Source organism: Ornithorhynchus anatinus, chromosome 2 (assembly GCF_004115215.2).
Source record: "Ornithorhynchus anatinus isolate Pmale09 chromosome 2, mOrnAna1.pri.v4, whole genome shotgun sequence".
NCBI classification, from domain to species: Eukaryota; Metazoa; Chordata; class Mammalia; order Monotremata; family Ornithorhynchidae; genus Ornithorhynchus; species Ornithorhynchus anatinus.
The window spans coordinates 41,067,488-41,094,099 of record NC_041729.1 but is presented as its reverse complement, the minus strand read 5'-3'; the positions used below and the strand labels follow the sequence as shown (position 1 = coordinate 41,094,099).

General features: G+C 53.0%; 2 protein-coding genes across 4 annotated transcripts in view; one reads left to right on the top strand and one right to left on the bottom strand.

Annotated features, from left to right (window-relative positions):
* LOC100083052 (lysosomal alpha-glucosidase-like) overlaps nucleotides 1-12,400 on the bottom strand; it is a 41,394-nt gene extending 28,994 nt beyond the window's left edge. Inside the window, exon 1 of one of the 2 annotated variants that reach the window (XM_029051050.1) lies at nucleotides 12,302-12,400. The gene's annotated coding sequence lies outside the window, so the exon portion shown is untranslated. Of the gene's footprint in view, nucleotides 1-7,347; nucleotides 7,373-12,301 lie in introns of those variants that run through there. The other variant, XM_029051055.1, reaches the window with a different exon arrangement.
* MAFK (MAF bZIP transcription factor K) lies at nucleotides 6,409-26,130 on the top strand. Of its 2 annotated transcripts, none has more exons than XM_029051070.1 (3): nucleotides 6,409-6,451; nucleotides 23,535-23,614; nucleotides 25,642-26,130. In XM_029051070.1, exons 2-3 carry the CDS (start codon nucleotides 23,579-23,581, stop codon nucleotides 26,074-26,076), a joined length of 471 nt encoding a protein of 156 aa, XP_028906903.1. In that variant the 5' UTR covers nucleotides 6,409-6,451; nucleotides 23,535-23,578; the 3' UTR covers nucleotides 26,077-26,130. The 2 variants fall into 2 exon arrangements, with proteins under 2 accessions (XP_028906903.1, XP_001514510.2); XM_001514460.5 differs by lacking the exon at nucleotides 6,409-6,451 and adding an exon at nucleotides 22,345-22,579.
* Nucleotides 26,131-26,612: the final 482 nt, after the last annotated feature.

The following is a 26,612-nucleotide window of genomic DNA, read 5'->3' as shown; positions in this document are numbered from 1 at the left end:
GTAGAAGAGAGGACACGCTCAAGGCGTCGATGAGGAAAGACGAGACTGAGATACGAAGAGTAGGATGGTGTGAGGAGCGAAGTGTGCAGGTTGGGTTGTAGTAGGAGATCAGCAAGGCATGGTAGGATGGGGAGAACTGATTTGCTCATTCTTCTTTAACTCAACACTTGCCACCAAAAGACTTCATAAGCCCAACTCAGCACAGGCTACTTCGGACAAATATTTGAAACATGCTAGTCCTTCCCGGCTCCGCCTGTAGAATCAGGATAATAATGCTTGCCCCTACGTGTTTCCCATATTTTTCCATGTATAATCCACCACTTAATCTAGTCCATTGACCGTCATGGCAGGAGACCCTAACCACTCCTTCCCCAATCCCCCCTCCAAGATCAGGGGGCAAGTAAAGGGGAAGAGAGGCAGGGCCCCAGTGGCCTCCAAAGCCTGACCTCTCTTTCCTACCAGTTCTACTACTGAGAAGCAGAGGCAGATGGAAGAGCAGGGGAGCCTTTATACGCTTCAGAATGTTAGGGTATCGTTCTGTTTCTCAGACACCGGAAGATCAAGTGCTGCTCTGAGCTAACCTGATGGGCTCTCATTTGTTATTTATTATATTTGTTATTGACACGTTTTAAATATTTCATTTTAAATGGTTTCTATGTTTGGCTTCCCCTCTAGATTGTAAATTGACTTGTATCCAGTCTTCTCTGTGAAGTACATTCCCAGGTGTCTACACTGCAGGCACTCAGGAGGTATTATTGATCATGACGAGGATGATGATGGCATTGATAAAATATAAGATGAAAGTGCTTTGAGATCTTGGAGAGAGTCAGTAAGTCTAAGGGATTATTAATATTATTTGTAGGGTAAAATCCCTTATCTCTATATTTGGAACCAGCCTGTTACAGAGATGGATTGAAATGACTAAATTTCACCCCTCCCGGGACTGACTGCTCTTGCACCTCTCCAGAACCCCACCTCTTTAACCTTCTTTCTTTTCATCCCTAAATTCCTTCATCATCGTCATCCATACATTTTTACTGAGGATCTACTTGGGTCCCATCCTGAGTTGAGAACAGAACAACGGGAAGCCCTGTTATCAATCAGCCAGTGGCATTTACTGAGCGCTTACTATGTGCAGGGCACTGTACTAAGCATTTGGGAAAGTACAGTAAATTATTGTCAAGGCACTCTGACCATAGGCAACTTTACTGTGTCTCAGTTACCTCATCTGGAAAATGGGGATTAAGACCGTATGCTCTATGTGAGACAAGGGCTATGTCCAATCTAGCTTCTGTCTATTTCAGCACTTACAACAGTGCCTGGCCCATACATTCATCATTTCATTCATTCTACTGCATTTAACGAGTGCTTACTGTGTGCACAGCACTGTACTAAACGCTCGGGAGAGTGCTGTGTGACTGTGGCAAGTCACTTAACTTCTCCGTGCCTCAGTTACCTCATCTGTAAAATGGGGATTGACTGTGAGCCTCACGTGGGACAACCTGATGACCCTGTATCTACCCCAGCGCTTAGAACAGTGCTCTGCACATAGTAAGCGCTTAACAAATACCAACATTAGTATTATTATTAGAGTACAATAAACAGACACAGTCCCTGCCCACACGAGCTTGCAATCTAGAGGAGGGGAGACAGACATTAATATAAATAAATCAATTAGAGATATGTAAGTATCATGGGGCTGGGACGGGGGAAGAACAAAGGGAGCAAGTCAGGGTGACACAGAGGGAGTGGGAGAGGAGGAAAGGGGGGCTTAGTCAGGGAGGCCTCTTGGAGGAGATGTGCCTTCAGTAAGGCTTTGAAGCGAGGGGAGAGTAAATGTCTGTCAGATGTGAAGAGGGGAGGCATTCCAGGCAAGTAGCAGGAGGTGGGCGAGAGGTCGGCGGTGAGACAGTCAAGAACGAGGTCCATTGAGAAGGTTGACATTAGCGAAGCGAATTGTGAGGGCTGGGTTGTGGTAGGACAGTAGCGAGATCAGGTGGGAGTGGTGATCGAGTGCTTTCAAGTCAATGGTAAGGAAGTGGGTGGGCAACCACTGGAGGTTCAGGAAGAGTGGGGAGACCCGTCCCGAACGTTTTTAGCAGACAGCAGAGTGAAGTATGAAGTGGAGTGGGGAGAGACAGGAGGCCGGGAGGTCAGCAAGGAGGCTGAAACAGTAATCCAGGCGGGATAGTGTGAATGATTGTATTAATAAGGTAGCAGGTTAGATGGAGACGAAAGGGTGAGTGATGTTGTGGAGGTGGGACCTACAGGTTTTAGTGATAGATTGAATATGTGGGTTGAATGTGAGAGAGGAGTAAGGATAACACCAAGCGCTTAACAAGTACCCTTAAAAAAAACAAACAGTAAGACCTGACTTTTTCCTCATTTACTTTTCCAATCAACATCCGTTCAGTGTTCTACACCGTTCAACCAACCAAATGAGAAGCCGAAACAGTAATCCAGGTGGGAGAGTGTGAATGATTGTATTAACAAGGTAGCAGTTTAGATGGCGAGGAAAGGGTGGATTTAGTGAGTGATGTTGTGGAGGTGGGACCGACAGGTTTTAGTGATGGATTGAATATGTGGGTTGAATGTGAGAGAGGAGTAAGGATAACACCAAGCGCTTAACAAGTACCCTTAAAAAAAACAAACAGTAAGACCTGACTTTTTTTTCCCTCATTTACCTTTCCAATCAATATCCGTTCAATCAGTGTTCTACACCGTTCAACCAACCAAATGAGAAGCCGAAACAGTAATCCAGGTGGGATAGTGTGAATGATTGCATTAACAAGGTAGCAGTTTAGATGGCGAGGAAAGGGTGGATTTTAATGATGTTGTGGAGGTGGGACCGACAGGTTTTAGTGATGGATTGAAAATGTGGGTTGAATGAGAGAGAGAAGTAAGGCTAACACCAAGCGCTTAACAAGTACCCTTAAAAAAAACAAACAGTAAGACCTGACTTTTTCCTCACTTTCCTTTCCAATCAATATCCGTTCATTCAGTGTTCTACACCGTTCAACCAACGAATTGAGAAGCATCGTGGCCTACTGGAAAGAGCGCAGGTCTACGAGCCCCGATGTGAGCCAGAGTCTGTCCAACCCGATTGTCTTCATTTTCATTGTCCTTGTCTGTCCGTCTCCCCCGATTAGACTGTGAGCCCGTCAAAGGGCAGGGACTGTCTCTATCTGTTACCGATTTGTCCGTTCCAAGCGCTTAGTCCAGTGCTCTGCACATAGTAAGCGCTCAATAAATACTATTGAATGAATGAATCTTGTATCTACTCCAGTGCTGAGCCCAATTACTACTCAATACACAATACGTTTCATAGCATACTAAATTATCCCAGCACAGTCAATACTTAAAGCACACCACATTAATACCATTCCCCAGTGCTTGACACATCGTGGCTCAGTGGAAAGAGCCCGGGCTTGGCAGTCAGAGGTCATGGGTTCGAATCTCGGCTCTGCCACGTGTCAGCTGTGTGACTGTGGGCAAGTCACTTCTCTGTGCCTCAGTTACCTCATCTGTAAAATGGGGGTTAACTGTGAGCCTCACGTGGGGCAACCTGATTACCCTGTATCTATCCCAGCGCTTAGAACAGTGCTCGGCACATAGTAAGCGCTTAACAGATACCAACATCATTATTATTATTAGTATGCACTTAACAAATACCATCATTTTCAGGTCGCCCCTCTCCTTCCTTACTTACCTAGCTGATTTCCTATTTCACGGTCCCCACACCCTTCACTCTATGTTTCTAACTGTGCCAAAATCTCATCTCGTTTGCCACCGACCCCTTTCTCACGTCCTATTTCCGATCTGAACTTCCCTCCACATGTGCCACACCACCCCTCTCCCCTTCTTCAAAATCTTCCTAAAAATCCTATCTCCCCTGAGGCCTTCCCCAGTGAAACCCTCTTTCCCCCACCTCCCCCCTCTCCCCTTGGAGAAGCAGCGTGGTTTAGTGGAAAGAGCACGGGCTTGGGAGTCAGAAGAGGTGGGTTCGAATCCCTGCTCCTCCACTTGTCTGCTGTGTGACCTTGGGCAAGCCGCTTAACCTCTCTGTGCCTCAGTGACCTCATTTGTAAAACGGGAAATGAGACCGCGAGCCCCACGTGGGACAACGTGATTACGCTGTATCTATCCCAGCGCTCAGAACAGTGGTTGGCACATAGTAAGCGCAAGCTTGGCTCAGTGGCAAGAGCCCGGGCTTCGGAGTCAGAGGTCATGGGTTCGACTCCCGGCTCTGCCGCTTGTCAGCCGTGTGACTGTGGGCAAGTCACTTCACTTCTCTGTGCCTCAGCTACCTCATCTGTAAAATGGGGATTAACTGTGAGCCTCACGTGGGACAACCTGCTTACCCTGTATCTCCCGCAGTGCTTAGAACAGTGCTCCGCACATAGTAAGCGCTTAACAAATACCAACGTTATTATTAAGCGCTCAACAAATACCATCATCATTATTGTTCTCTATGCAGTGGGATACACACCCTCTAAGCACATGATATTCACCCCGCCCTCAGCCCCAGAGCACTTTCCTTTATCCCCTTAATTTATTGATATCAATGTCTTCTCCCCCTCTAGATAGTCATTTATTTATCTTGATGACTGTTCACTTGTTTTCCCGTGTGTCTCCCCCCGTCTCTCCTTATTGCTGAAATGTACTTTCCAAGCGCTTAGTACGGTGCTCTGCACACAGTAGGCGCTCAATAAATACGAACGAATGAATGAATAAGATCTCCGGGGCCAAGGAACGTGTTGCACTGAACTCTCCCAAGCGTTTAGTACAGTGCTCTGCACGCAGTAAGCGCTCAACAAATACCACCGAAGCAGCGTGGCTCAGTGGCAAGAGCCCGGGCTTGGGAGTCAGAGGTCATGGGTTCGAATCCCGCCTCTGCCGCTTGTCAGCTGTGTGACTGTGGGCGAGTCACTTCGCTTCTCTGTGCCTCGGTGACCTCCTCTGGAAAATGGGGATTAACTGCGAGCCTCACGTGGGACAACCTGATTACCCTGTTTCTACCCCAGTGCTCTGCACATAGTAAGCGCTTAACCAATACCAACATTATTGTTACTATTATCCCTGAGGACAGGGAACGTGTTAACACTCCCAAGCGCTTAGCACAGTGCTCTGCACGTAGTAAGCGCTCAACAAGTACAATCGAATGACTCAGATCCCCAGGGGCGGGGAAGGTGTTGCACCGAGCTCTCTCAAGCGTTTAGCACAGTGCTCTGCTCGTAGTAAGCGCTCAACCAAGGCGATCGACTGAATGGGCTCCCCGGGGGCGGGGAGGGTGTCGCACCGAGCTCTCCTAAGCGTTTAGCACAGTGCTCCGCACGTAGTAAACGGGGAGGGTGTTGCACCGAGCTTTCCCAAGCGTTTAGCACAGTGCTTCACACGTAGTAAGCGCTCAACCAAGGAGATCGAATGACTCGGCTCCCCGGGGGCGGGAAAGGTGTTGCACCGAGCTCTCCCAAGCGCTTAGCACAGTGCTCCGCACGTAGTAAGCGCTCAACCAAGGCGATCGAATGAATGGGCTCCCCGGGGGCGGGGAGGGTGTTGCACCGAGCTCTCCTAAGCGTTTAGCACAGTGCTCCGCGCGTAGTAAGCGCTCAACCAAGGCGATCGAATGAATGGACTCCCCGGGGGCGGGGAGGGTGTCGCACCGAGCTCTCCCAAGCGTTTAGCACAGTGCTTCACACGTAGTAAGCGCTCAACCAAGGCGATCGACTGAATGGGCTCCCCGGGGGCGGGGAGGGTGTTGCACCGAGCTCTCCTAAGCGTTTAGCACAGTGCTCCGCACGTAGTAAGTGGGGAGGGTGTTGCACCGAGCTCTCCCAAGCGCTTAGCACAGCGCTCCGCACGTAGTAAGCGCTCAACCAAGGCGATCGAATGAATGGACTCCCCGGGGGCGGGGAAGGTGGTCGCACCGAGCTCTCCCAAGCGTTTAGCACAGTGCTCCGCACGTAGTAAACGGGGAGGGTGTTGCACCGAGCTCTCCCAAGCGTTTAGCACAGCGCTCCGCACGTAGTAAGCGCTCAACCAAGGCGATCGAATGAATGGACTCCCCGGGGGCGGGGAGGGTGTCGCACCGAGCTCTCCCAAGCGTCTAGCACAGTGCCGTGCACGCAGCCAGGACTCCCCCAATCCCCGGGAGCTGACGGACGGAGCCGGCGGTCGCCTCTGGGCTCTGGCGCCCCCTGGCGGACTCCCCCCCCGCCACGCCCCCTGGAGGGGGCGGGGGGGATGAATGGGGCGGGGGGGGCGGGGCCCGATGACGCGCGATGACGCGGGATCCCGGAAGCGGAGTGTCAGCGCGCGCGGCCGGGGCTTGTTGTTATTCCCCAAGTCGGAGGAGGAGGAGGAGGAGGAGGAGGCAGAGCGCGTCCCCGCCGCCGCCGCCGCGCGCCCCCGCCGCCCCTCCCAGGCCCCGCGGCGCGCGCACGACTGTCAGGTAAGCGGGGAGGCGGGCGGCCGAGGACGGAGGGAAGGAGGGAAGGAGGGAAGGAGGGAAGGAGGGGAGGACGGGAGGAGGGGATCCGCCCCGGCCTCGGCTTCCTCCCCGCCAGGCCCCGGAGCCGGGCAGACGGACCGTCGTCGTCCCCCCGCCGCGCACGTGTCGCCCCCTCGCGGCAGAGCCGAGGGCGCCGGCCCCCCCCCCCCCAAAGCGCTGAGTCATCCCCCCCGGGGGGGGGGAGCCACGTGCCGGGCGGCGGGGGAGCCACGTGCCCGCCGCCGCCAGACCCCCCACGGCCGGAGGGAGGCAGGGAGGCCCCCCCCCCCCGCCCCCCTTCGAAAGGAAGTGAAAATCCAAGAGCGGGACCCCCTCCCCCCCCCACCGACCCGGTCCCAGCTCGCCTCCTCCAGGAGGCCCTCCCACACTCAGCTCCCCCGCCCCTCCGCCCTTCTGCTCTGCCCAGAGCTCACCTCCCCCAGGAAGCCTTCCCAGACTGAGCCTTCCCGCTCCCTCCGCTCCCCCTCCCCTCTGCTCTTCCAAGCCCTCTTGAGAGCTCACTTCCTCCAGGAGGCCCTCCCACACTCAGCCCTCCCTCTCCTCCCCCTCCCCTCTGCTCTGCCAAGCCCTCCTGAGAGCCTACCTCCTCCAGGAAGCCTTCCCAGACTGAGCCTTCCCGCTCCCTCCGCTCCCCCTCCCCTCTGCTTTTCCAAGCCCTCTTGAGAACTCACTTCCTCCAGGAGGCCCTCCCACACTCAGCCCTCCCTCTCCTCCCCCTCCCCTCTGCTCTGCCAAGCCCTCCTGAGAGCTCCCCTCCTCCAGGAGGCCCTCCCACACTCAGCCCTCCTTTCCTTCTGCTCCCCCCCACCCTCTGCCAAGCCCTCCTGAGAGCCTACCTCCTCCAGGAAGCCTTCCCAGACTGAGCCTTCCCTCTCCCTCACCTCCACCCTCTGCTCTTCAGAGCCCTCCTGAGAGCTCACCTCCTCCAGGAGGCCTGCCCAGACTGAGCCCTGCCTCTCCCTCTGCTCCCCATCCCCCTCTGCTCTTCCAAGCCCTTCTGAGAGCTCCCCCTCCTCCAGGAGACCTTCCCAGATTGAGCCCTCCCTCTCCCTCTGCTCCCCTTTCCCCTCCACCCTCTGCTCTTCCAAGCCCTCCTGAGAGCTCCCCCCCTCCAGGAGGCCTGCCCAGACTGAGCTCCCCTTCCCTTCCCCCCTCTGCTCTTCAACACCCTCCTGAGAGCTCCCCTCCTCCAGGAGACCTGCCCAGACTGAGCCCTCCTGAGAGCTCCCCTCCTCCAGGCGGCCTTCCCAGACTCAGCCCTCCCTCTCCCTCCGCTCTTCCGAGCCCTCCCGAGAGCTCACCTCCTCCAGGCGGCCTTCCCAGGCTGAGCTCTCCCTTCCCCGGTGCTCCTCTCCCCCTCTGCTCTTCCGAGCCCTCCCGAGAGCTCCCCTCCTCCAGGAGGCCTTCCCAGGCTCAGCCCTCCCTCTCCCTCCGCTCTTCCCCCTTCCCCTCCGCCCTGTGCTCCCTTGTCGCTATTATCGATCACCCTGTTTTTGTGAATGGGGGCGTACATCTATCTGTGATTGTAGTTATCCCGATGATGTGGTTTTGTTTCGCCTTCTCTTTGCTCTGCCGTCCGGCTGCCCCCTTTGGACCGTGAGCCCGTCGTTGGGCAGGGAGGGTCTCCCTCCGTTGCCCGATTGCCCGCTCTAAGCCCTGAGCGGAAGCTGGGCTCGGTGGCAGGAGCCCGGGCTGGGGAGTCAGGAGGTGTGGGTTCTAATCCCGCCACTGCCCCTTGTCGGCGGTGTGACTTTGGGCCAGTCACTTCCCTTCTCTGGGCCTCGGTTACCTGTAAAATGGGGGTGAAGACTGAGCCCCACGTGGGACACCCTGTTGACCCTGTATCTCCCCCAGCGCTTGGAACGGCGCTCGGCACGTAACGCTTAACAACTTAGTATCATCACTTCTCCGGGCCTCAGTTCCCTCATCTGTAAAACGGGGAGGAAGACAGACTGTGGGACCACCTGATGCTCTCCTATCTACCCCAGCGCTTCGAACAGCGCTTGGCACACGGCGCTTAACAACTTCTTATTATCATCACTTCTCCGGGCCTCGGTTCCCTCATCTGTAAAATGGGGTTGAAGACTGTGAGCCCAACACGGGGCAACCTGATGACCTTGTATCCACCCCAGCGCTTGGCACATACCGCTTACCAACTTATCATCATCACTTCTCTGGGCCTCAGTTCCCTCATCTGTCAAAAGGGGATGAAGACTGTGAGCCCCGCGTGGGACCAGCTGATGACCTTCTATGTACCCTAGCGCTTAGGACAGTGCTTGGCACATAGCGCTTAACAAATGCCATTATTATTAGTAGTACAGTCCCCCGCACAGAGTAAGCGCTCAATAAATACTATTGACTGAATGATCGGCCCAGGGGAACTGGCAGGAGGGTGGGCCGGGGTCCACGTTAACCGGGAGAGGGGGTCCTTTGGTTCCGATAAGGCCGTGGGCAGAGGCGGCGGCGGCTCCGGTGCCCAACTCTTCCCCGGGCCGGTCTCACCGGACCCGCCCCGCCCACCGGGAGGGCAATGATCATCAGAATCGTGATAGTAGTTGTTAAGCACTGACTATGTGCCAAGCGCTGTTTTCAGCGCTAGGGTAATAAGAATAATAATATTGGTATTTCTTAAGCGCTTACTCTGTGCCAAGCGCTGTTCTCAGCGCTGGGGTAATAAGAATATGGGTATTTCTTAAGCTATGTGCCAAGCAGTGTTCCATATGCTGGAGTAATAAGAACATGGGTATTTCTTAAGCGCTTACTATGTGCCAAATGCTGTTCTAAGCACTGGGGTAATAAGAATAATAATATTGGTATTTGTTAAGTGCTTTATGCCAAGCACTGTTCTAAGTGCTGGGGTAATGAGAATAATAATATTGGTATTTGTTAAGCGCTTACTGTGGGCCAAGCACTGTTCTAAGCGCTGGAAGGGACAGAAGATCATCAGGTTGTCCCACGTGGGGCTCACAGTCTTCACTCCCATTTTACAGATGAGGGAACGGAGGCCCAGAGAAGTTAAGTGACTTGCCCGAAGTCACACAGCTGATAAGTGGGGGAGCCGGGATTAGAACCCATGACCTCTGACTCCCAAGCCCGGGCTCTTTCCACTGGGCCACGGGTAGATACAAGGTCATCAGATGATCCCACGTAGGGCTCACCGTCTTCATCCCCATTTTACAGATGAGGGAACGGAGGCCCGGAGAAGTGAAGTGTTTTGCCCAAGGTCACCCGGCTGACACGCGGTGGGATTAGAACCCATGACCTCTGGTTCCCAAGCCCGGGCTCTTTCCACTGAACCGCGCTGCTTCTAATGAATGAGCTGCCCATGGGTGGGCCGGCGCCAGGAGGCTCTGGTCCAAGCGCGACGTCCCCGGGCCACACAGTCGAGGCCGGAAGGTCGTCGTGGGCAGGGGACGACTCGGCCGGCTCTGTTGCGTGGCCGGCGCCCGGTGCTCAGCACATAGTAAGCGCGCGACAAGTACTCACTGAGGAGCCGCATGGCCTACCTGATAGGGCCTGGGAGTCAGAAGGACCCGGGTCCTAACTCCGGCTCTGCCAGGTGTCCGCTGTGTGACCTTGGACAAGTCACTTCCCATTTCTGGGCCTCATTCCCTCATCTGTAAAACGGTGAGCCCCGTGGGGGACAGAGACTGTGAGCCCCACGTGGGACGGGGACCGGATCCAACCCCACTGGCTTGTATCTACCCCAGCGCTTAGGACGGTGCCTGGCACGTAGTACGTGCCTAACAGATACCCCAAATATCATCGGTCGATTGGTTATGTATCTTCCAGGTTATATGAACCCGATCTGATTCGACGGCAGTTTAACCACGGCGTATAACTGGGTCTCCGTGTGACTTTTTCCCTCCGCTGTCACCGACCTAAGATACTGTCACTTTAGCACCTGCTGTCAGATGGCCACCGGGGAGATTGCCTCAGCCGGCTTAGGTTATGTCCGGTGCCTCTCCCCGTCGGATTGCCGTACGACCCAAATCCCGACCCACTGAACGCATTCCAGTGCCGTGTGACCTTGGGCAAGTCACCTCTCTGTAAAATGGGGATCCGATAGCTGTTCTCCTTCCTACTTAGATTGCGTCCCACGTGGGACAGGGGCTCTGTCCGGCTTAGTAGTGTTTGGCCGTTACCGAGTGCTCTGCGCACAGTAAGCGCTCAATAAATAGGACTGAATGAATGAATGAACAGTGAGTACTTAAACGCTGAGAGAGAGAAGGAGGGAGGTGCGCACGATGTGCCGCTTGGACCCAGGGAAAAGCCTAGCATTTCAGATTAGGGGTTTAATCCTAGATGTTGCCAGTTTGGGTCAGAGAATTGCATTGCCCCTGGGGATATGAAGAGGTGGGCAGGCATGTGGGTAGAGATTTGAGGTACTAATCTTACAGTTAAGGTTGCTCAGCATGAGTAGTGATGCCCTTGGCTGATAAGCGTATTTTGGATTGATTTTTTTTTTCCTTTTGTGGGTCCAGTTTTGGAGCTCCGCCCAAAGGAGCAGTTCTGTAAATCCAGTGCCCAAATCTTCAGGGCACTTGGTTAGAGCCAGCTGATGTCCACTGCTATAACAAATTGTCTCCCGCCAGAAAAATACCCTCTGAGCATCATCTGCGAGTTGTGGGGGGAGCTGGATAGTCAGAGGCGGGTGATGAGTAGGAACCTAACATTTGGACTGATAAGGGAGAGGAGGGTGCAGGACCACAGGGACCACAAGGTTATTATTTCGACCTCTCTCTCGTCTCAACTCCCACCTCTTGCTACTTGACTTTCCCCCACCCCCCATTACCTATTGGTGACAGAGACTAGTCATTTCCTTGTTGAAACCTTTACAGATTACTCTTGTTATGTGGTAACCGATTTTCAAATAAAGACTTCTTAGGATCTGTGGCTAGTGTTTGAAACTTGAGGAAACTCTGGGGAAAATGGGACATTAGGGAGAACTTAATCTTACTAAAGTACCGTTGCCCAAATCATTGTACCGTGACCGTGTTTTGCTTACTGGCTAAACTCAGTTTGGGGTGTTTGTAGCTGCAGTGAAAAATGTTTGCTCTCATGTTCCAGGATTGCAAAGCCCCTTCCAAGTAAATTGTTGTTCCCCTTTAGAAAAAATCAGTGGTACTGATTGAGCTCTTACCATGTGCAGAGCGCTGTACTAAACACTTGGGAGACTACAATACAGTGGAGTTCCTAAGGGGAAGAGCCGGGAGTAGAATTCCAGGACCCCTGACTCCAGTCTAGCTTCTCCCTTCCAGTCCCGGCCACTCCGGAGAAGAGAAACTAGAAAATGTCCCCATCTCTGAAATTAAACAGTATTTGGTTTTTTTTTATCCTCATCAGCGAGTTTTTATTGAACACCCACAGGCTGCATAGTATTCTTCTAGGTGCTATTTTAAAGTTGCTTGCGTAACAAAAATTCCAAGCAGTAAAACGAATCTCCCACTCCCCGATGCCAAGAGGGGGTGCGCTAGCATTCTCAACAAGTGCGTGTACATGGGAAAGGCGGCCCCGTCGGAAAATGGGTGGTGTCTCCTCCGACCGGTTTTGGGAGAGACGGAAGTAGCTCCTCTGCCTCTCTGCTGTTCGGCCTCTTCCCCCTCCCACCGCAGGTCAGCCTACGAGCCAAAAGTACTTTTGAGAAGAAGGCACGATGAGCAAGTGCCCCGAAGAAAACCCGTGGCCCGCCCCTTGCCCCTGGAGGCCCCGTGAGTTCGTGAGCCGTGACGCCGGGTGTCCCCAGCGTCGCCGGGACCGGTCGTCTCGCTTAGGGTTTAATGGATTTACCTTACTGCTTCCGCACTGCCGCTTCTCCTGTGGGCACAGACACTCCCTCTCAGTGTCCCCTCTGTGATGCTGAAGGGCCTGCCTCCCGCATTCACTTCCTCCATTTGACTGGCAAGGTCTCCCGGCCAATGCCATTGCTCTTCAGCGCCCAGAGACGAGGGGGCGGGAAACGGAAAGAGACATTAACCCTGACTTCACCTGCCAGGGACGAAGAGCTTCTGCTTATTATCAGTGCTGGGAGCATTTGTTAATAAAGAGTTACCAAGTGGCTCCAGGGCTCTTCGGGAGGGACATAATTTAGGTTTCCTTGGTTGGGTGTGTGGGAGGCGATCAGCGGTCTGTATTGAGCACTTACTGTGTGCAGGAGCACTGTTACCCAGTGACTGCGAGAGTACGGTAGTCACGATCCCGATTAGACCGTAAGCCCGTCAGACGGCAGGGACCGTCTCTATCTGTTGCCGACTTGTTCATTCCAAGCGCTTAGTGCAGTGCTCTGCACATAGTAAGCGCTCAATAAATACTATTGAATGAATGAATAAACGATCCCTGCCCACCAGGAACTTATAGTCTACAGTACCGGGTACGGTATTGCACTTTTGTACTGAGTTCAGAAAGCGGGGTCTTATTCCGCTCCCAAGTCTCTAGAAGGCAGATTGAAAACCGTCACCCTTCAGGGTAGATACTCTCTCAGCCCAGGTGGCCGGAGGGATCGAAAGTACTGTGTTCACTTTGCTCCCTTTCAAGAATTTAATTTACATTTGTCAGACAGTGCAGCACTCTCTTTTTGTTTTGGCAAAACTTCAGGCTCCCAGAGAGAGTATTTCGACGTTCATTGGAGTGTTCCGTGGTCCCAGTCGGAAAAAAAAAAACCCCTAAACCTCTTTTTAACCCACTTCTTTATTAAAAAAAACCTTCCTATATTGAAGCTTCTGTTGTTCTCGGTAACCCACCTCCTTCACCTGCTCTGTCAATCCTCTCAGGTTAGCCCTTGGAAGAGTTGTTGCTGTGCCTCACTAATCTCTTGCCAATTTTACTACTCCAAGGCAGAAGTTGGTCTGTTCGCTTTCTTACTATAATAGATTTGACTTGTGGAACATCAGATTTGAGGGGATATGGTATGCTTATATGTAATAATCCTTCTCTCCCACCCTTCACCTTTAGCAATCAGGTTTCAGTTTCTTTTCCAGGGATCCTACTTAAAAGACTATCTCTCCGATATGTGCAGATACAGTTTTAACAATACTGGCATTGGAAGAAACCTCATATAGTAGTCCACCCGCTCTAACATGTTGATGCTAGAGAGAGCCCTGTTTCTTAAATGGACTCTCAGATCTGTGTAATTTTTGGAGAGTGGGCATGGAGAGATGGGGCTATGGCCATCACTTTCCTGTCCTGTGAACGATTAAGTAGATAAATGTGGATGATGGCGGGATGAATCGAAGAAAGAAACTTCACCTTCGTCGCTTAGGAGATCTTCACCTCTTCACCCCTCCAGCCGGGAGTCCCTCTCCTTTTCTCCAAGACTAAATATAAATTGCTACCTGGATAAGGATCCTGCCTAGGAGAAAATGTCCCCTTCATACTTGAGACTCCCGGATCGAGGCGAGAATACTTGGACCCGGTAGAGCGTGTTGGGAGTCACTGTCTCATTGCTTTCTCTAACACCTCTCATGGGGTCTTTCGTACGTTGGAGAGACCCTGTGACCACACAAGCATCTGCCACCGTAATCTCCGCCGCATCTGCCGAGTCTGTTTACCGATCAGGCAGGGCTGTCTGATCCCCATCCAGGCGTTCCCTGGGGAGGGCATCGTGTCCTGGCAGTCTCCAAGTCTGAAGGTTCCTGAAAGCATGTTTTGCTGCTGAATTCAGGTTTTGGTCCATAAAGGAAATGGAAAGCTGGCCAGCTGGGAGAGCGTGACTCACCCTTCTCTCTGCCTGTCCTGCCCATATTTTAGCGGCTTTTACGATTCTCAGCCTTATGGGTCCCCTTTCACCCTATTCTACTAAAATGGCATCTCCTCCAAGAGGCCTTACCTGACCAAGCCCTCGTTTCCCCGTGTCCGTCCTCCGTTCTGCGTCGTCTCTGCACCGGTCTGTCGATTGGATTTATCGAGCACTTACTGTGTGCAGAGCACTGTACTAAGCACTTGGGGAGGGTACGTTATAACAATGTAACGGGGATATTCCCTGCCCGCAGTGAGCGTACAGTCTAGAGATGAGCTTAAAATCTAGACGCTCTGTATCCCGTAAGCACCTGATAGTCACCCCACCCCAAGTCCCTCAGCACTTAGGTCCATAGACTTATACTCTGCCATTTCACCAGTCTGTAATTTATTTTAGTAACGTCTGTCTTCCCTTGTAGTCCATAAGCGCGTTGTGGGCAGGGATTGTGTCTTTCAGCTCGTATTTTAAGTGTCCAATAAATACCATTGATTGAGTCTAAGAAATTGAAAGATGTTACCCTAAACTATAGGTCTAACAGAAGGGGGAACAGTATAGAAGAATCAGTCAGTGTTACTTGAGTGCTTGCTGCGTGCAGAACGCTGTACTAGTCTCTTGGGAGAGTTGATGATAATGTTATTTGTTAAGCGCTTACTATGTGCAGAGCACTGTTCTAAGCGCTGGGGTAGATACAGGGGAATCGGGTTGTCCCATGAGGGGCTCACAGTCTTAATCCCCATTTTACAGAGGAGGGAACCGAGGCCCAGAGAAGTGAAGTGACTTGCCCACAGTCACACAGCTGACAAGTGGCAGAGCCGGGATTCAAACCCGTGACCTCTGACTCCCAGGCCCGGGCTCTTGCCACCGAGCCACGCTGCTTCTCACGACACGGTCCCTGCCCTCCAGGAACTTACAGTCTAGCGGGGGAGGCAAGAAGCAGGGAGGATTTGTCGAATGACTGAAAGGGGAGGTTTCTGTCTCTAGGGGCCAGAAGCTCTTGGGACATCTTCCAGGAACCATGGAGTCGTGGAAGTGTCTGCAGTCTGTACTCCTGCAGCCTGAGATCTCACATGGCCTTGGTGGGCAGTCAGTACCTAACTGGTCACCGTGCATCTCATGTGTGACCCTGGAAATTCACCTGGAAGAGGACTGGAACGGGCGGGGGGCGGGGAGAGAAATAAAAGGATCGCCTGTCCATGGGGTGAAGTCAGTTGGGTGGTTAATAGTCCTGGTTGGGGGCAGGAGTGGGGCACTCCTGCACTAATGTTGCATTTGGGCCCATGCTACTCGGGACTCATCTGGGGTGACACAGCCAGTTGCAGACTCCAGGACAGTCAGTCAGTCAGTCATGTCTATTGAGCACTTACTGTGTGTGGAGCACTGCACTAAGCACTTGGGAGAGTACAGTGTCACAGTGCCCTGCCCGCGACTGGCTGCACCGCGGGACGCTGCAGGTGCTCTTTGCAGGAGGGCACACACCCAGTGTAGGAGCTCCAATTTGATGGAGAGGAAGGAGTAGTCAATAATACTTGCGCACGGGACAGCGTTGTATAGGCACCCGTCGGCTGCGTCTCCAGCAACAGTGCCTTTGCCTGACAGAGGCAAAAGTTTAAGCTGAAATCTTTCTCTGCTTATGTCTTTAGAAGTCTTAGAAGTAATAATAATAATTACGGTATCTTTTAAGCACTTATGTGCCAGGCACTGTGCTAAGCACTGGAAGTAATTGGTTGGTCTGTGGGATTGATCGTCTCCCACTCTAGACTATAAGCTCACTGTGGCCAGGGAACGTGTATGGTAACTCTGTTGTATTGTTCTTTTCCAAGAACAATACAGAGCTCAATCGCTCTGATTTGAACCTGTAAGTCATCCTTTGTCATCTTTTTTGGTGAGATTTGGGGAACAACATGGAATTTTCAGGGACTTCTGCATCTCGAGTGCCCTTCACTGTACCATCATCCCCTGATCTATTCTGTCCTTCCCAATATATATTATTAAATTATAATACATATATGTGTTAACATGTACCAGGCACTCTAAGCGCAGTGTAGATACAAGCTAATCAGGTTGGACACAGCCCATATCCCACATGGGGCTCACAGTCTTAATCCCCATTTTAAAGGTGAGGGAACTGAGGCACAGAGAAGTTAAGCGAGTTGCCCAAGGTCACAAAAAAGCAGACGGGTGACGGAGCTAGGATTAGAACTCAGGTCCCTCTGATTCCCAGACCTGGGCTCTTTAATAAATAATAATTTTGATATTTGTTAGGCACTTACTGTGTTCCAGGCACTGTATTAAGCGCCGGGATGGACACAGGCGAATTGGGTTGGACACAGTTCCTGTTCAGCAAAGGGCTCACAATCTTAATCCCCTTTACAGATGAGGTAACTGAGGCACAGAGAAGTGACTTGCCTAAGGCCACACAGCAGACAAGCGGTGGAGCCGGGATTAGAACCCATGACCTTCCAACTCCCAGGCCCGTGCTCTTTCCACTAAGTCTCGTTGCTTCTCACTGACTGGTAATATACGCCGACCAGAGCTACCTGCTGTATTCCGGCTGTAGGCGTGCCAGTTTTCAGTGGCAGACTCGTACTTTTCTATCAGTTTCTGATGGTGCCCAAGATTCGGTTGGCCTTCTTGGGTACTGAAGCACACTGGACTGATATTTAAGAGGCCAGTCAACAGCGCTTAACTTCTCATAAGCCTCAAGCTGACCGACCTTCCAATAGCAAAGCTATCAGCAAATGAAATACTCGAGCTGGGATTCGAACTCATGAGCCCTGACTCCAAAGCCCATGCTCTTGTCTCGGTTCATCCTGACTACATCTCTTTGAGGTAAAGAGGGGACACATTAGCCCTGTTTAATAATAACGGTATTTGTGAAACACTTACTATGTGCCAAGCGCTATTCTAAGCACTGGGGTAGATACAAGGTAATCAGGCTCAGTGGAAAGAGTCAGAGGCTTGGGAGTCAGAAGTCATGGGTTCGAATCCCACTCTACCACTTGTCAGCTGTGTGACTGTGGGCAAGTCACTTAACCTCTCTGTTCCTCAGTTCCCTCATCTGTAAAATGGGGATTAAGACTGTGAGCCCCACGTGGGATAACCTGATTCCCCTGTGTCTACCCCAGCGCTTAGAACAGTGCTCTGTACATAGTAAGCGCTTAACAAATACCAACATTGTTATTATTATTAGTAGTAAGCACTTAACGAATCTTAAACAAAAGTGACTTGGCCAATTAAGCACCCTCTGCTAGAGCTACTTACTGGATATCAGGCGGCGGTGTGCCTTGCCTTCTGGCTGTGGAGGAAAAATAGAAAGTGTATCCCAAGAGCCAAATGTAAAATGTGATGTGACTAAGACATCAGTCAGTGGGATTTCTTGATCACTTACTGCGTATTGAGAACTGTACAGTAAGCATTTGGGAGCGTGCAGTACAACAGAGTCGATGGACGTGTTCCCCGCCCACAAGGAGCGTACGGTCTAGAGGGGATTCTGCAGTTTAGGTCCCTAGCATTAGTGTCCCAGCAGCCTGCTGAGATGGAGTGTAACTGTCCTCAGTTCTCCCGTGATGTGGGCATTATGTTTCTGCCAAGCCCCACGTTAAGGAAACCTCTCGTCGCAGTTTACGCACCTGGACTGAGGCTACCCACTGGTGCCCAACCATTTCTCCTGCCGTCGCATTGCATTGTCAGATGAGCATTTCCTAATGGCGTTCTACCAAGTGGAAAACCCACCTTCTGGAAGAACTGAGTGTACTCGTCTGGGAGCATGTAGACTTTCTGCGATAACCAGGATCTCAACCATCGAGGGTTTTATATGCTGAGTACTTAAAATCAAATGCCAAGGTACATCACAACCCGTAGAAATGCCACAGAATGTTAGTTTCCCTTTCGGTCTAATTCCTGTCAACAGTTGGTAAACGAGAACCAGTATCTTCTTCATCAGCTTCGCTGAGTCCGCTGCTTGTGGCTCACACCGACTTTTTGTTTTTCTTTATGTTATTTGTTATGTGCTTACTCTGGGCTCAGGCAATGATTAAGCACTGGAAGAGATGCAAGCTTATCAGGTCGCACACAGTCCCTGTCCCAGGTGGGGCCCACAGTCTAAGCCCCCATTTTACAGATGAGATAACCGAGGTGCAGAGCAGTAAAGTGACTTGCCCAAGATGACACAGCAAAAAAGTGGCCAAGTGGGGATTAGAACCCAGATCCTTCTGACTCCCGGTCCCGTGCTCTCTCCTCTAGACCACACTGTTTCTCTACAAACTTCTATTTGCTTATCCTAAGCAAGGCCGGGTACATTTGGGAGTGATTCTGCTCACTGAGGGATGCAAATTTTTAGCAAGTAGGATTATCTTGGATTACTCAATGGAGTGACCACCAATCTGGGAACAGGAATCCTAATTCTTATTCCTTCACTGCCGCTTAACCCACCTGGGCCTCACTCTCCAGATGGCTTTCTCCTCCTTCATCTTCCCTTTCCTCCTCATCCTCTTCCATCCTCCCCTCTGTAAAGGTTCTCTTTTGGGGATCCGGGATATTTCCACTTACAGTTCCTAACTGCCATTTTGGGGAACGGGAGGCAGGATATATTCCTTGCAGAACGCCCTAAATCTGGAAATCTTCATTTGGAACACAGTATCAAGTGTGTCATTTTAGGTTTACTTCCCGCAATAAGGATCCCAGAGGATCGGCTTGTTTTCATGTTTTTGATGATTTTTAGACCCCTTTTTAAATTATAAAATATTTTAAATGATGAACCTTAGGTGTTGGGAGGAATAAAGCCAATAACACAGGTACAAATAATTATAAATGGAGTAAGTGAAGATTTGGAACTCTCTCGTCTTGGCTCTTTTTAAAAAAGTTCACAGTGGCATCCGATCGAAGAAACGTGTGAAAATCAAAATACAAAGGAAGAAAACATCACAAATTAGGAAAAATCTAACTCGAGCATTCTTCAGCCCAAGAAGCTCAGCTACTGCTGATCTTGTATAAATTCTTAGTCAACTCTGGATTCCTCTTTACCCTAAATTCTGGACCTAGAACCTTACTTTACCCAAGATTTATTTTTGAGAAGCAGCGTGGCCTAGTGGAAGGAGTCCAGGCCTGGGTTCTAATCCCGGCTCTGCCACGTGTCCACTGGGCAAGTCACTTAAGTTTTGTGTGCCTCAGTTACTACATCTGTAAAATGGGGATTAAGACTCTGAGCCCCATGTGGGACAGGGACTCTAGTGTCCAAACTGTATCAGCATTTAGTATAGCGCTTGGCACATTGTAAGCGTTTAACAAATACCGTTTAAAAAATCGATTCAGGAAAGTTCAGTTCACAGGGTAAAGATCTTCTAAAGTAAGGTCTCTGACCCATCAGTCCAGTTGAACAAATAGTCTGCTTTCTACAAGTTCCCAGTGCGTTCTATTTACATGCTGGATTTTCTAGGAAAAACCTGATCTCCATTAAGGGTGAGAGGAGACCTGTTTCCCTCAGGATCAGATATTTTGCCTTGCAGCAGGATTTCCCACAAAGAGAACTGAAGTGGGGAAAGGGTAGTTTGGGTTTTAGCTTTGGTGCTCCACCTAATTTACCTCTACACTGCCTGATTCTCCCCGCCGTCTTCATCTGCTCCGCCCCGGCAGTGACCGTAGGCCCTTGCTTTCTCAGCTCTTTTTTTCCCTCCTTGATAGTGTTTTATGCAAAAATCGCAGCCCTGTCAAAACACTTAGATTCTAAGGTGATAGGCACCCGACGGGCACCGTAGAAACACACAGAGAGTGACCTGTTCTTTTCTTTTTCTGGGGAGGCAACCCAGATCGAGCCAGAAAGTACAGGTTTCTAAGCAGCCAGTGAGTAGTCTATTCTAACTGGGTCTAATCCCGGCTCTCCGACGTGGGGGTGGTGTTCTTGTGGAAACTCGGTTAGGGAAAACTCACATCGTAGTGGGCGTCCCGTGAGCGATGTCACGCCCGTGAGTGCCAGGCCTTAGCCGGCGTGTTGTCGGAAGAGCACTTCCTAATTCTGCTGCCGCCGCGTCCCTGCGCGTGAGGAAAACCCACCAAGCGACCGAGCCGTGTACCGAACAGCAGTGAGGGGGGCGACGGGCCTCGGACGTCTTGGCTTTTGACGGTTTCCAGACCTACCCCGCTCTGTCACCCGGGACATCAGTTGCGACCCATTTTGGACACCTCAGTCTCCCTTCCCGTCGGCCTCCTCCCGACTCTGTTTCTCACGGGCTCTCATCGACCGGTGGTTTTCAGCTCTTCAACCCATCTAGCCCGGAGAGGGGCATGTCGGCCCAGTGGGCAGGGAGCAGGAGGCTTTTTGTGTAATCCCCGCGTGAAAGCGGAGTTCCCCCTTCTCTCCTCTGACTCGACTTTTCCGGTCGGGCTCTGCCAAGTACAGGCCGTGAGGCCCGGGAGTGTGCGTATCCTTGTAGGGATGGGAGGGGTTTCTGGTACTGTGGGAATGTGAGCTCTCAAACTCTGTAAACAGCTCATGACTCACTGCATAACTATGTCACCGACTAACTGCGGGGCCTTGTGCTCTGACGCTCAGTGTGCGTGTGTGTTTAACTGTCTGTGTGTGTGCGTGCACGCGCGTGCACGCCTGTGTGTTGGAATAAGGATTGCCTCCTGTTCCCTTTCGACATGGAAATGTTTTTCCTCACCATCCCAGCTGCCAGGCTCCAGCGGGTCTGTCGCTGGGGCAATCTGACCGGTGTTGGCTCCTGACTCCTTCTACCGACTCTTTTTTAAATTTCCAGCACTGGGGCCAGACAGCGCACCCGTCAGATCAGATAAAAACCGGCGGGTGGGAAGACCGGTGGGGATGAGGTGGGGCCGGGAAATTGGTTTCTTTTTTCCCCCCGAACCGTTTGCGTCGGCACCGAACCGCACAGCACCTCCCAACCCGTACATCTCTGTTTTCAGCAGTACCTTTAAAAGAATTCTGCCATCTGGCCCCGTTACTTAAACTCTGAGAAATCCATCTGAATCTTTTCATATGATGGTATTTGTTAAGCGCTTACTACGCGTCAAGCACTGTTCTAAGCGCCGGAGTCGATACGACCTAATCGGGTTGAACCCGGTCCCTGTCCCGCACGGGGCTCACAATCTTAATCCCCATTTTCCAGACGAGGTAACCGAGGCCCAGAGAAGTGAAGTGACTTGCCCAAGGTCACACAGCAGACAAGTGGCGGAGCAGGAATTAGAACCCGTGACCTTCTGACTCCCAGGCCCGTGCTCTATCGACTTCGCCGTGCCGCTTCTCTTAGGATACCTACGACCCCCCTCCCTCCCCAACGCCCCCCGCCAATTTTCCTGAAGGCGTGGTCCGCTCTAGGAGGCAACAGTCGAGTTTTGATGAAGAGCTGTATCCTTTAGGATCTTCCTGTAGCGTTGCTCTGTGGGGGTTTGGTCGTTCCGCCTCCCTGCCCTTTAGAGGTGGGTGAGAGCGAATGCAAGGCAGATCCAGAGGGCAGAGGGTACTGGGGGCTGCCGCAGAAGAGGGACTCGTGCCGGGGACCTATTTCTCACGGCTCGTCTTCCGGCGGCCTGGGCCGCGGGAAGGAAAGACAGCGAGACGGGCTCGGGGAGAGCAAGGCAGACGGAGAGATGGAAAATGACCGCGCCTTCTCCAGCCCGGAGGCGGGGTCCATCCTCAGGGACGTCAGGGACCCCTTTGACTGGTCCTCGTCTCGGACGTTCCCTTTCCCCAGTCGTGTTCATTCAGCCTAAGGCTTGGGAGTCCCAACCGGTACGGCTAAGGCGAGGGAGCCGGCAGGCAAGTCCGCCCTCTCTCTCGGCCCCCGAGCCCCCGGCCCAAGCCTTTTGGTGACATGAATGAGTTTGTTTACTCTCCGACCTCGTGATGGCTCTGCGCAGACATGACCCAAAGTCGTTATTGCTTTTGGGCTTCTCCGTTTCCATGGCTACCGTCTCGGGGTTGGCTACTTTCCCAAGGTCACCATGGCAACTATCAGAGGGGAATCATGCTTGGGATGCTTTGGCTGGGTTTTTCATGAATGATTAGAATGTGTGACACAATGCAGACGTGAAAATGAGAAGGGAGGGCGGCGGGGGGGAACGGGAGCCGGGGGAGAGCTCCCGCCAGACAGTCCGTGTGCGCTCCGTCCGTCCACCCGTCCGCTGCTGCTGCTGCCCATCTGGCGCCCCGGTCCCGGCCTTCAAAACCCAACCCGGCCCCTTGCCCCGGCAGAGGCGACGGGGCGGTCCGAGGCCAAGTCCCGCCTCCATCTCCAGGTCGGCCGGGTCAGGATGCCAGAGGCGGTGTAGGCGGGGGGTGGTGATGTCATGTCACTGCTGCGACGCCCTCTCCCACGGTAGGTGTGCGATGGGCGACAAGCTCACCTGGCGGGATTTTGCTCCCACTTGGTGGGCAGGGCGCAAGGAGATGGGACTCGGGCCAGCTCCGGACGGCCGGTGCTCCCAACCTAGAGGGACTTGGAATCGGTTAGATGGGAGCCGGGCTCGGTGTCTCGCCAGATCCTCTCCTGCGTGTTCCCAGAGAAGCCTTCGGGCTGATGGGTAGAGCCGGGAAGGGGAAGGAAAAGATCATGTGTTTTAAAACGGGAGAGTGACGTAGGGAGCAGCGAAGCTGCCCGGGCAACAGGCACGGATACTCACTGCCATCTGCAAATTGTGTCTTTGCCGTTACAAACCCGACAACGTCTCCATTGCCTCCGAAAATCGATTTCTGCCCTTGCCCTAAAGGAGTCGAGAGCGAGAAGGCCGAGATCGCTGACGGACCCCGCGTTTCACCCCCGGGTCCCTGGCAGTCTCGTGGCCCTGTGCCGGAGGGGAGGTGGGGTCAGCGACTGACGGAGGGTGGGACGCTAAACGGATCAGGTCGGTGGTGCGCTTCCCCCTGGGTAGCTGCCCGTGGCCAAACCCGCGAGCCCCGCCACACGGGCTTCCTCAGCGCAGACTGCCAAGCCCCCCGAATTCCAGTAGAAACCGAATGGCATTCTCAGCCCTTAAGGAGTCTTTGGGGCCAAATAGCATCGATCGATCGATCGATCTATCTGGCCGGGCCCAGACTCAGCCTGGCCATTCGGGGTGATTAGAAATTGTGGCCTTCCGTATCCAGGCTCATCTCCTAAATTGTATCAGAATGCCTGAAGTCGAGACAGGTGCCCGGCTACATCTCTGGGGAGAAAAGGACCGTCCTTCCTCGACCCCCCGTCTTTGGTACCAGTTTAGGAGAACTTGTGCTGTAATGAATCCTGCCCCCTTTTAATTCGGTACTTAACCCGGTTGTCGTTTTCTTTTTCCTAGTTGCAGTTTCCGAGCAGTTTGGTCCAGGCGACTGTGCTCAGGTTATGACGACTAACCCCAAGCCGAACAAGGCATTAAAGGTAAGGAAGAGACCCGCTTCATGCAGTTCTAGTCAGATTCCGGGACTTCCAGAGCCTTGGGGGGAGGTGCCGGTTTTCCTGAATTGCACGTTCCATAGGACTAATCCCTTGAATTTACAAAGCTTCTTCCTTCCAAAGAGCTCAAAGCACAGTGTCTTGTAGCATCCTGCTTGTTGGCTTCCCACCTGTCCCCACCTGCCAGTAGGAGGTGGGTAGGTTTGAGGAGCATCATTTCCCCTCATAGCCAATGACATCTCCGCGGCACGTGCCCAAGGAGTCGGGGGGTGAGAGAGGTTCGTTACCGGGTTCTCGTGGACAAAGCACGTGAGACTTTCTCCGTCACACTGATGTGGCTCGATTCACAGGGGCCACCCCGTGTGGGCGGGGAACGTATCCTCCAACTCCGTCGTGTTTCCTCTTCCAACTGTTTAGTATAGTATGTTGAGTGAGCACTCAATAAATACCATTGACTGACTGGCCCCGGGAGAGGAAAGGGAGGGAGCCACTCATGCACATTGCCTTCTGCTAGCAATCTTTACAGATGCTTCTTGGGTTTGCCGACCTAGTAGCGGCGAGGCTCAGTGGAAAGAGCCCGGGCTTGGGAGTCAGAGGTCATGGGTTCGAATCCCGGCTCTGCCACTTGTCGGCTGTGTGACTGTGGGCAAGTCACTTCACTTCTCTGTGCCCCAGTTACCTCCTCTGTAAAATGGGGATTAAGACTGTGAGCCTCCCGTGGGACAACCTGATTCCCCTGTAAATCTACCCCAGTGCTTAGAACAGTGCTCTGCACATAGTGAGCGCTTAACAAATACCAACATTATTATTATTATTATTAGTATGTATTCTCTTTCACCCTGTGAATCTGGAGGTCCCGTTGGGGGCTGCCCTTTCAGTGACCTGCTCCCTTTTTCTTCCCCACCCCCTTCGCCGCCACCCGATGGCTTGGGCCTGGGGCCACCCGATGGGGTACAGGAGCAGCGTTCCCACCTGCCGTAGCTTTGGGCTTTCTGTATTCTGGTTTACTCGAAGGCCCCGCCGTGGCGGCTTTGGGAATCTTTTCTTCCAGTGATGTTTCGATGGGTTTGGGCTGGGCTTCTCTGCAGACCTACCCTCCCAGGATGCACAGACCTATTCTTTAAAAAACAAATGATGGTCTAGGATGGGGCCTAAGAGGAGGAGGAGGAAGAGGATTTGAAGAACCAGATTTTGTCTGCCACTTCCTAAATCCCTGTTATTTCCACATGCCTTATAGCCGCAAATCCCAAACTCAGTAATGTCGATCGAGACTAATTCTCGGATGGGAGTCTTCTAAAGCGATCTTGGGGGTCTCCAGAAGCCAGCTTGGGTCAGGCTAGAGTTGATCGTTCATAGGGACAAGGAGTTGGAATTTGAGTGTTTACTCTGGAAAGTACAACCTCACTGAGGGAGGCTTAAAGCCAGTATCTTCCTGGCTTGTCTTAGTGAAAGAGTCCAGGGCATTTTTTTGGTTTATGTTTTCATCGGGGATGATTGGGTCCATCCCCTTAGCCTGGCCGGATTCCCAATTGGGCCCACCCCGACTGGCTTATTCAGTAACATTGACCATCTCCAGACCAGGTGGTCCATACCTATTGGAGAGGTGAGCTGTATTCCTGCCTCAAAATGATGATATGATATGGTAGCCCGCGGGCCGTGCCCCAACTCAGAAATGGCTGCGTCGCTCTGCGTGGGCTTAGCTCTCCTCTCCCTCTTCTCACCCCGGGGTCCACTCCTTTCCACTGGACCATCAGCCATAAAGCCAAAAAGCATTGCCGACCCTCAGGCTACCCCACACCTCGCTCTTGGCCAAGAGGGCGGATCCCCCCAGCCCCACTGTTTCCCCAGCCCCGTTCATTCATTCAGTCGTATTTATTGAGCACTTACTGTGTGTAGAGCACTGTACTAAGCGCTTGGAAAGTACAATCCGGCAACAGAGACAATCCCTACCCAACTAGGGGCTGACCGTTACCTCCCTGCTGTTAAAACCTCGTGCCGTCGCCTCCCTGCAGGTCAAGAAGGAGTCAGGAGAGAACGCCCCGGTCCTGAGCGACGATGAGCTGGTGTCCATGTCGGTGCGGGAGCTCAACCAGCACCTGCGGGGCCTCACCAAGGAGGAGGTGATCCGCCTCAAGCAGCGGCGACGCACGCTCAAGAACCGGGGCTACGCCGCCAGCTGCCGCATCAAGCGGGTGACGCAGAAGGAGGAGCTGGAGCGGCAGCGGGTGGAGCTGCAGCAGGAGGTGGAGAAGCTGGCGCGGGAGAACAGCAGCATGAAGCTGGAGCTGGACGCCCTGCGCTCCAAGTACGAGGCGCTGCAGACGTTCGCCCGCACCGTGGCCCGGGGACCCATCGCCCCCACCAAAGTCGCCACGACCAGCGTCATCACGATCGTCAAGTCGGCCGAGCTCTCGTCCGCCTCGGTGCCCTTCTCGGCCGCGTCCTAGTGCCGCGTCCTGGGAGCGAGGGCGGTGCGGAGGGAGGGGGGAGGCGGGAGGGGGGTGGCGGCCTGTTGAGAGGGGAAGGGGTGGGAGGGAGATGGTCTCACGTGCATCGTGCCAGAGTCCTTTCTCAGCCGGGACGAGAATCGGTGCCTGGGCGGCCCAGAAACATGGTGCTTCACCACCTGTGGTGGCCATTTCTCAATGGCCTTTGGCTGCTCGTGGTGGGAATTTGAGCCCTGGCCCTAAGATGTGTTAAACGGATCTTGTTTCACTATTCCCACCCCCGTCCCACACGCATCTACGGCCCCCTTCTCCGTCCCCTTGCGAACGAGAGAAGGCTTGCGTCCGAGCCTGTGTTTCAGAGGAGCCCCCGGAGGCTTGACGGAGATCCTCTGCGGCGGCAGCCAGGAGGGAGGGAGGGAGCCCTGCCCTGGAGCAGGTTCTTCCCCCGGTCTCCCGGAACGCTGCTCAAAGTGGCCTAGGTGCCATCCCTTCGCCCCGCCCCCCCCCCCCCCCCCGGACTGCGCTCAGATAGTCAC